Here is a 10,641-nt window from a genome sequence, read left to right as displayed (position 1 = left end):
AGGAGGAAGTGAAGGTAGCTATGAAGAGGAGGAAGACTGGAAAGACAGTTGGCCCAGATGACATACCTGTAGAGGCATGGAGATGTTTAGGAGAGATGGCAGTGGAGTTTTTAACTATATTGTTTAACACAGTGTTTCCCAACCCAGTCCTGAAGGACCCCCTATCCTGCAGATTTTCTTTGCAACCTGTTTGTAGTTATTCAACCAATCAGCGATGAATGATGTCAGATTTTGCACATCTTGCATAATTAAGTGCTGTGTGATGATTGCTTGAGTAAGTACAAGCAGGGCTACCTATGGAGGGTTACAATGGAAAATCTACAGGATAGGGGTTCTTGAGGACTGGGACAATCTTGGAAAGTGAGAGGATGCCTGAAGAGTGAAGAAGAAGCATACTGGTACTGATTTTCAAGAAAAAGGGCGATGTGCAGAACTGTATCAACTACAGAGGTATAAGTTGATCAGCCACAGCATGAAGAAGTGGGAAAGAGTAATAGAAGATAGGTTAAGAGGAGAGGTGATGATTAGTGAGCAGCAGTATGATTTCATGCCAGGAAAGTGCACCACCACAGATGTGATGTTTGCTTTGAGAATGTTGATGGAGAAGTATAGAGAAGGCCAGAAGGAGTTACATTGTGTCTTTGTGGATTTAGAGAAAGCACATGACAGGGTGCCGAGAGAGGAGGTGTGGTATTGTATGAGGAAGTTGGGAGTTGCACAGAAGTATGTAGGAGTGGTGCAGGATATGTATGAGGGAAGTGTGACAACGGTGAGGTGTGCGGTTGGAATGACAGATGGGTTCAAGGTGGAGGTGGGATTACATCAAGGATTGGCTCTGAGCCCTTTCTTGTTTGCAATTGTGATGGACAGGTTGACGGACAAGATCAGGCAGGACTATGATGTGGACTATGATGTTTGCGGGTGACATTGTGAGATGTAGCGAGAGTAGGGTGCAGGTTGAGGAGAGCCTGGAGAGGTGGAGGTATGCACTGGAGAGAAGAGGAATGAAAGTCAGTAGGAGCAAGACGGAGTACCTATACGTGAATGAGAGAGAGGACAGTGGAATGGTGAGGATGCAAGGAGTGGAGGTGACGAAGGTGTATGAGTTTAAATACTTGTAGTCAACTGTCCAAAGTAATGGGGAGTGCAGGAGAGAGGTGAAGAAGAGAGTGCAGGCAGGGTGGAGAAGAGTGTCAGGAGTGATTTGCGACAGAAGGGTACCAGCAAGAGTTAAAGGGAAGGTTTACAAGATGGTTGTGAGACCAGCTATGTTATATGGTTTGGAGACAGTGGCACTGTCAGAAAGACAGGAGGCGAAGCTGGAGGTGGCAGAGTTGAAGATGCTAGGATTTTCATTAGGAGTGATGAAGAAGGACAGGATTAGGAACGAGTATATTCGAGGGACTGCTGAAGTTGGACGGTTTGGAGACAAAGCAAGAGAGGCAAGATTGAGATGGCTTGGACATGTGTGGAGGAGAGATGCTGGGTATATTGGGAGAAGGATGCTGAATATGGAGCTGCCAGAGAAGAGGAAAAGAGGAAGGCCAAAGAGGAGGTTAATGGATGTGGTGAGGGAAGACATGCAGGTGGCTGGTGTGACAGAGGAAGATGCAGAGGACAGGAAGAAATGCAAACGGATGATCCGCTGTGGCGACCCCTAACGGGAGCAGCCGAAAGTAGTAGTAGATGTAGACTATTGAAATATTTGACAGACTACACATGAGAACCTGATAAATTACTATATTTGATTTTTTTGTGTATATTTTCCCATACTGTATGAGAAACTTCATTAAAAAAAGTTATGATCCATATGCACCATAGGTCAAGATGATTTGTGTTCCACATGGTATTTATCTCTGAGACAGATTTGTTATCTGAGACAGTATGGGCTAGCTGGTTCTGTGATCTACAGCTACCAAAGGGTCCAGTAGGCCTAATGGTTCAGATGTGTGAGGTGTACAGGTAAGTGCTCTTGATACTCCAGTTGGGGGGGAAGTCTTTGACTGGGTGACTCTTCACGTGTCTCTGCATGGCGACCAGGCTGCTGCAGAACTCCAGGCACACCGTGCACTGGTAGGGCGCGGCCCCGCCATGAGTACGCAGGTGCTTGATCATGGCTGAATAGTCCCGTGATCGCTGACCACACAAACGACACTCAAAAGGCTTCTCCCCTTTGGGGAAAAGAGAGGGGGACACGGAATAGAGAACTGATATTAGATATTGCATGTGCGGTACAATGTGGTTATCAGGGATATCTATTGTGAGGTAAATTTTCAGATACCTACGACAAAACATCCACTCATTCCAACTCTCATAGACGTGCGCTCTACTGTCCTACAATGACCTACTTTTTTTATTCGTTTTTTCTGGACCCCCCCCCCTCCCCAATTGTATCCGGCCAATTACCGCCACTCTTCCGAGCCGTCCCAATCTCTGCTCCATCCCCTCTGCTGATCCGGGGAGGGCTGCAGGTTGTGGCTAGATGGTATACAGCCACGGACGGAAGTGACGCCAAATCTCACGTATTTCGTTGCAATGGCGATAGCTAGCCTAGCTAACCTCCCGAGCTACCGCGAGTTTGGACTTTGGTTTTTAAAGCCAGATGAATGTTGAGTCGGATGAATTAGTTTTACTTAAAATAACTACAATTTCACTTAATAAAAACTGTGTATTTTAAATGAAATATCACTGTTGCTTGTGTGTAGATACTGCTTCCCAATGCTAGCAAGCCAGCTAAGTCTATATAAAATGGTAGCTAACGTTAGCTAGTGTCTGCGACACTGTAGCTATTTATCCATAGAGATGACATTATATTTAAAATGTTAATTCTGTGCATTTATCCCTCTTAAGTAATCGTGCTTGCCATGCTCCGCCCGGAGTGAGGGGCGGGAAATAAAATACATTGTACCAGATTCATCACCAGTGCATGGACACCGTATAACCAAACATCTGTCCTGCTAGAGTTACATGCCTAATGTGGTCTTTCGATGTATAACAGTCCTACGTTCATTACCATCCGTTATCAGCACATACTGCCATACTCAGTGTGTCTTCCTCATATTTGTTTTAAAATTCCCTCAAAAGTTCTACGTGAAGGGAAACTGAAAATAGCCTTCGGGGGCTTCTTCTGAATTTGCCGCCATGTCTCTCAGGAGGTTAGCTAGGCTAGCTAGCGCCATAGCAACGAAATACGCCCGGCGAGATTTTGCGTCACTTCCGTTCGTGGCTGTACCCCATGGCCACAACGCCACAACCGGGGTTGCAGACTACCACAAGCCTCCTCCGATACATGTGGAGTCGCCAGGCACTTCTTTTCACCTGACTGTGAGGAGTTTCGCCAGGGGGACGTAGCGCGCGCGGGAGGATCACGCTATTCCCCCCAGTTCTCCCTCCCCCCTGAACAGGGGCCCCGACCGACCAGAGGAGGCGCTAGTGCAGCGATCAGAGCGCATACCTACATCCGGCTTCCCACCGGAAGTAACACGGGATTGGTAGGTAACGGAATAGGCCGCCACGCCACCCGGACGCCGCCAATAACCTGCTTTTATTGTGTTTAAAAGTCAAACGCCGTGAGTAAATTCACAATCAACATGGATCTTTTTTCAGCGGATGTAATCATGCATGCTGGAAAGAGGTATGCCTTCACTTCTGTACCAACTGTATTTTGCCCCGAGCGATAGGCAAACTCTCATGTCATATTTTTTGTCTTTTTCTCAGATGCCCTGCTCAGACAATGACTTCTTTTGTTTTGCTCTGAAGGGGGCAACATAAGACCGTGTACCTACCGGTGTGAACTCGGTGATGCGTGTACAGCTGGTGTTTAAGACTAAACCTTTTGGGGCAGTGTTTGCACTGGTAGGGTTTCTCCGCGCCGTGGTCTGTGCGTTGGGACTGCACATTGTGCTCCACCCTCACCCCCCTTCCACAGAACCTGCATGCGCCTGAGCAAAAAAAGAAGACAAGGGAGAGGAAACGGGTGGGGATGTGACAGGTTGACTAGCGGTAAGAGGCACACAACTCTCACATCTGATGCTGGGTAAGAGCCCCCACAAGCACAAAGCATGCCCGCCATAGGACACCTATCGTGTCAAATATGTCTACGTAACGAGAGACTGAAAGCCTATCTGCTCCAAGGAGGCTCAAACCATTTTCAGTTCCAAATACTGGAAGTCTTTTTCTCATCTGGTCGAAATGTCCTCCTCCTTAAACTCGTATAGAGGCGTTTGTACAATAATTTCATACCCGTCATGCAATTTTGTTGTTCGTTGTCGTGCTATGCGTTACTCTTTCGCTTGCGTCTATGAGCATCCGTGCCGTTGCACGGGGGGACACGTGCACCTTGCACGTTGTTGTGCGCGCACTCACAAATACACTGCAGCCTTCTTTTATGTATTTCAGATTTTCCTTCATATTTACTCTGTATTTTTATCGTTGTTGTTTGTGTTTGTTTATTTTCATTTTTCCCCCTTTTTGATCTAATATTGTAAGTATTGCTTTTTACTGTTTTAGGTAGAAGCCATGGATGAAACCCCTCTGTTTTCGTTTTTTTTTTTGGTTTTGTTTTTTGCTTCTACCTGCACCATTTACTGCAGCTATTTTCTTCATTTTTTGTTTGTTTTTAAATTGAGAAAAAATACAAGAGGCTAAAGAAAAAAAAGAAAAAAAGTTAATACAATGAAATACCTGGTAGCTAAATACATATCTGCCATCAGATCAAATGTATGTAGCCGCTTGCCTTTCTACAGATATATCTATATGGGGTTTTGTGTAGAATTTTGGATTCCGGCACTTTCTGTTTTGTGCTCTGTGGCGTGACGTGCTTACATGTGGTGAGCTGCAGTGTCTTTGCGTAGAAAGTGCGTGAGGCACATTTGTCAATACACTCGAGTTATTCGAGGCTTTGGATCACAGCGAGATAAGCAGGTTGCTGACGTGACCTGCTGCTGTGAGGGGAATCACACTGCACACACGCACACACAGACACACAGACACACACACACACACACACACACACACACACACACACACACACACACACACACACACACACACACAGACACACACACACACACAGACACACAGACACACACACACACACACAGACACACACACACACACACACACACAGACACACACAGAGACACACACAGAAGGGTGAGCTTTTGCCAAAGCCTCACACTAAGCGAGGGTACAGTCACGTGATCACGCAGTTAACTATTTGCATGAACCTTCTATCTACTGCATAATCATGGTTAATCTGCCCTCACAGGCCACTTACCATATCAGGGTGGAAAGTGATGACCCCCCCCCACCCCCACCCCCTTTGCAGCAATAAGACGTTTTCTATTGAGCCCCCAGTTGCGAGACTGTTAATTCCCCCCGCACCAGACTTGTGCTTTTCCTGTCGCGAGGGCGAGACAGACAGACAGACAGACAGACAGACAGACAGACAGACAGACAGACAGACAGACAGACAGACAGACAGACACCCCATCCTCCCCGCTCGTGTGTGCGCACGGCTGTTTCTGAAACAGCAAAAGGGTGAAACTTAATTGCACCAACTTCCAGAATCTTGCATTGTTTGGTTCACCCAGTGAACGCCGAGGCCCCACAGCACAGACAGGATGCTGAAGCAGAGAGAAGCGGGTGGATGTACTCGGGGGAAAGTGAGCGAGTAAACCACAACAGTCAAACTATCGCCACTCTATACACAAGTTCTTAATCCCCCCACCCCACCCACCCCTCCCCCTCCGGTGTCATTAGCACGTTTCCTGTCCAATATTTGCCTTTGGGCCTCATTTCATTCGACCGACAGTAACATCTGCCCTCGATAACGCGCCGACTCCCGGCAGCCATCTGTCTCCCCTTGCATCAGAAGGAATCTGATGCATTTGCACACAAAATATATATCTCCCTGTCTATTCTTAAAACAGTGTGCCAACCCACTTTTCATCCAACCAAAGGCCTGCTGAGCACCCCGGGTGGTGCAATACAACTCAGAACGACACAGAAACAGCTAGTCTAGTTAATATCCTGTTGAAAAAAGAAAAGACACCTCACTTCATATACTATATGATGACCTGTTGCTTAACACAGCACGCTTTGAGTAGACAGCGTCACCTCGCTCAATACTCGGCCCGGGTGTTACAGTTCTTCTCCGAGGGATCACCGCAGCCCGTCACACTTGGGCACTTCTTGCCCGGTGTGCTGAAAATCCCACTGCTTTAGATGAAATCAAATGTTGGGGAGATTTTTTTACTCTGCTATTTTTGGGTCGCTTATTGCACGTTCACGTAAATCTGCAAGTTTAATGCTTCGCAGTAACGAGGGAGTAAGAGATTTAAGCAACGGGCCCGAAGCACGTCATGCATCTTAACATAATTTTCCATTTCCTACAGATTAATTTACATCAGATAATGAGCGTTTATCAGTTTGACTGTACAGTGTCAGGCCTTATCTCTCACTCTGTCTCTCGCTCTCTCGTACACACGATGCACCGTGAACAGCAACATGCTAGCTATGGCTGAGTGCAATAAAACACGGGGGATATATGCTGTATTGTACCTGTATTATATATTATTATTATATATTATGTTGCAATACAATTTATTACAATTGCAATTATATTACAATTTATTGCAGTTATGCTGTATTATACCTCAGCAGTAGTAGTAGATGTGCTGTATTATACCTCATTTGCAGAATTTATCTATATCTATATATTTTTTTTGCATAGTGCAGTATCAGAAACCACTCTTGCATTGCAGAACATACTGTACTGTTTGCTGTATCTAGTCACCACACTACTGCTCCTGCTGCACCATGTTCTCAAAACCACAGCCCTGTTTTTTTTTCTTTCTTCTTTTTTTGTGTTAACCACTTTCCATTACGTAACCGGGTCCCGGTAAAGGCTAGGGATAATGCTCGACAAGCGTCGCTTGCATAACTCCAAATGAGCCTTTCTTGCGATCGCTCTCTCTCACACGCTTAATTCCCCTCGACAAGTGTAAAGCACGCAGTTGGGTATCGGCTGTGGTATCAATAGAGGGGGAGCGGCGTCCTGTGCTGGAGCGTCACGTCCGTCCTTACCTGCATGGGGAGCTGCCTTTGACCTCTGGAGCCACGGGTTACCACGGAGGCTTGTATGGCAGTGCTGACAGTCGGGGCTGCTGGCTGCTTTTGCTTTATGCCCCTCGGGGTATCTGAGGGAAAGAGAGGCTTTTTGGAGGCAACTTGAACAACAAAGGGACCGTTTCTCACAACAACACACAGCAGCAGCAGCAGCAGCAGCAGCACAGTGAAGAGTTAAGCCGCTGCAGCCGCAGACGGGGGCCACGCTGGAAACATGTAAATGCGAAGCCTACTCTGCTGGAGTCATCAGCTCCCTTCTGCGAAAGCTGCGCTTCTTCTCTTTCTTTTCTTCCATCCTTATTCCACGTTTCATGTTTTGACTATCAGATAAAACACAGCCGCTGTAATTATCCTTTCTTACGAGGGCAATTAAGCGTTATAACGGATTGCATTGTCGGATCGCCCTGCCCCTTTCTGAGCATCCCCCCCCCCCACCCCCCCCCCCACCCCGACTGGCGCGCTATCTCCGGAGGCGCGCCCCCGCGGCGAGCGTGTCGTCTGTATTTGACGTGACGTCGCAGAGGGGCGAGCTCAATATCTCGATTTGCGCGCGGCAGCGTGACCTTTTGATAGGCGAGCCGCTGCACGCAGCCGAGGCGCTCGCCGGCCCAGATGCGTCTCACAGCGAGTCGGGAACTTTGATGTCTTGTTTTTTTTTAGCGAGGGGAGAAATGGAGGGGGCTCCCCTGTACGCACCACGTGCCGTCTTTTAAACTGTGCGGCAGGCAAATCAATTTTCCCCAGGACGTAGAAAAGATGCGCGCACCTACCGCACCTACCGTCACCCTCCACATCTCTCCACGCCTCGCGTCGGACACGTTAACCGTTTCAGGTGCCGCTCCGGGGCGGCGCGATACCGCCGCACTAAACATGACAGTAATGTCAATGCAGAATTTGCTGTTTTTCTATCTTTAAGCAAAGTCCAGTACCCCCCCCTCTCTTTTGTTCTTCTCTCCCCAATAGTACCCGGCCAATTACCCCCGCTCCTCCGTGCCGTCCCGGTCTCTGCTCCACCCGCTCTGCCGATCCGGGAAGGGGCTGCAGACTACCACGTGCCTCCTCCGATACATGTGGAGTCGCCAGCCGCTTCTTTTCACCTGACAGTGAGGAGTTTCACCAGGGGGACGTAGCGCGTGGGAGGATCACGCTATTCCCACCAGGTCACCCCCCCCCTCCGAACAGGTGCCCCGACCGTCCAGAGGAGGCGCTAGTATGAATATTTTCTTACATCCTCATACAGTGCAATCGGGGTGGGGTGGGGTGGGGGTGGAATGCAACTTTAAAGCATGAACAAGATATTGATCAACGCTGTCCACCAAACTTGGGTAACTTACTAGTGGCCACAAACTCAGCTGAGTTTGTAAAAGTTAAATCTGAAATGATTCATAAACCTGAAACTCTTCTCACTTCTGTGCTATGCTCATTTAAGGATGTTTAACATTAGATAAACCAAATGCAAACGGTCAGTGAAGTTAACAGAGGTAACCAGTGGCGGAATATAACTAAGTGCTTTTACTCAAGTACTTTACTAAAGTTCCACTTTGGGGTACTTGTACTTTACTTGAGTATTTACATTTTATGCTACTATATACCTCTACTCCACTACATTGCAGAGAGAAATATTGTACTTTTTCCTCCACAACATTTATTTGAGAGCTTTAGTAACTTGTTACATTGCAGCTTTAGATTATTAATACAAATTATATATCAACTAATAAATTATGATGTATCTTTATAGGCTAAGCTATCCAGCAGTATATACAGTAATTAAAATTAGCTCCACGTTTACCAGCTGCAACATTAAAGTGACGAACACATTAATGTATCAATAATTATAGTCCAAATAACATGATATCTGTGATTCTGAAAGGGCCATTCTGCATAATGAGTACTTTTACTTTTGCTACTTTAAGTATATTTTGATGCTAATACTTTTGCACTTTACTTAAGTGAGATTTGGAATGCAGGACTTTTACTTGTAACAAAGTATTTTTACACTGTGGTATTGCTACTTTTACTGAAGTAAAAGATCTGAATACCTCTTCCACCACTGGAGGTAAGTAAGTCTTATGGTTGGAAAGTTAAAATGGCAACAGTAGGTCACACTCATCTACCCACACATCAGCTCCTGCGGCTGTCATAAGGGAACAAGTAGGCAAATTAGGGGGATTCTGCACGCCTCAGTAAATGGAAAGACGGGAGAAAATATTAATTGAATGAAAATAACTGAAATCTCCAGTTTGGCATGTAAACCTTGATTTACCTTTGTTTGCTGGCTGGAATCGACCCAATCAGTGCTTCACAGGTGGCGTTCTTCCTTTTTAATCGACCCTGCTTGACTATGCCCCCCATCTCTCGAGACTCGGTGAAAAGACGCTGCGTAAGAGAATGGTGGAGATTCGTGTAACCTACGACAGAGCTGTGGACTGGAGATGGAAAAGATGAGGCTAGCAGGGGGTACACGTGGGAAGCCGAGAGGGGGAATGGGTGCGCCACCATTTGCTGAGATGACTGGAGGGACTGAGTGGCCATCAGGTTTGAATAGTTCTGCGCCATCCACAGAGAGTTCACAGGGTACCACTTGTTCATCGGTAAAGCCCAAGGGGAGGAGAGGGAAGAGTAGCTTGTGGAAAGGCTGGTTATCACGCTGTCCCTGGTGCAGGGCGTTGCTGACGTGCCTGATACTTTGCCCGTCTTTTGACGGGCCGGTGGACTGCTGTTGCCCTCAGCAGTATCAGGCAGAGGACTTTCGTTTCTGACATGGCTGTTGTTGGCCGCTTCTATTTGAACTGGACATTCTCGTCCCTCCCGATCCTCCTCAGCTGTGGTCTCTATCGCTTCACTGAGTTCGGCAACTTTTCTCATCTCCCCTTTTTCTGAGGCTCTGAGGTCCAGGGTGTCCAGCTGTTGCTGACACTGATCCTCTAGAACTTGCATCTCCAGAAGCTGTGCAGCCCTCAGAAGCAGATGCAGGTCATCCACAGGCACCTCTAGGGCCTGGGTGTAGGCAAAATCCAAGACCTGCTGGAAGGTGTGGGGGGAGGAGAGCTCTAGAGAGCAATGGAGAGGACTTTCTTTGTCTGTCTGTATGAGCTGCTGTGCCAGCCTCCTGCTTGCGCAGGCCAGCACTAGCCGATGGGCCCTGAAGGTCTGGCTCTTTACTGAGATGATGGCATCACAGAGGGAACCTGAGTGCCGCAGGGCGTCCGCCTGCTGCAGGAAGTGGCAGTACTGGGTGTTGTTGATGCGGATCATTTCTGAGGTCTGCAGCAATGTTTAACATAGACCTGAAAAGTGGGAATCAAAACGACAAAAGGTCTGGTCACTTCAGATCATGCCAACACTACTCCATATGTGAGGACTACCATGTACCATGGAAAAATGACAATGTTAGAGAAGGGTAGTTATTAATAGGAAAGTCACTTTAGAAATGAAAGGCAGGAATTGGTCTGGGATGAACAGATAATGTTTCTCTCTTCATCTTGTTTTGGTTGTTCTCGTTCTTCACAC

General features: G+C 47.2%; 1 protein-coding gene across 1 annotated transcript; it reads right to left on the bottom strand.

The window, feature by feature from the left end:
* Positions 1–1,875: 1,875 nt before the first annotated feature.
* On the bottom strand, positions 1,876–10,386 carry zbtb32 (zinc finger and BTB domain containing 32). Its single transcript, XM_056286174.1, has 4 exons — positions 9,395–10,386; positions 7,090–7,202; positions 3,786–3,941; positions 1,876–2,171 (listed from the first exon to the last, which is right to left on the bottom strand). The coding sequence occupies exons 1-4, from the start codon at positions 10,384–10,386 to the stop codon at positions 1,942–1,944; spliced, it is 1,491 nt and encodes a 496-aa protein (XP_056142149.1). The 3' UTR covers positions 1,876–1,941.
* Positions 10,387–10,641: the final 255 nt, after the last annotated feature.

The sequence above is a fragment of the Lampris incognitus genome, chromosome 9 (genome assembly GCF_029633865.1).
Source record: "Lampris incognitus isolate fLamInc1 chromosome 9, fLamInc1.hap2, whole genome shotgun sequence".
NCBI classification, from domain to species: domain Eukaryota; kingdom Metazoa; phylum Chordata; class Actinopteri; order Lampriformes; family Lampridae; genus Lampris; species Lampris incognitus.
This window is presented reverse-complemented; position numbering and strand designations above follow the sequence as displayed.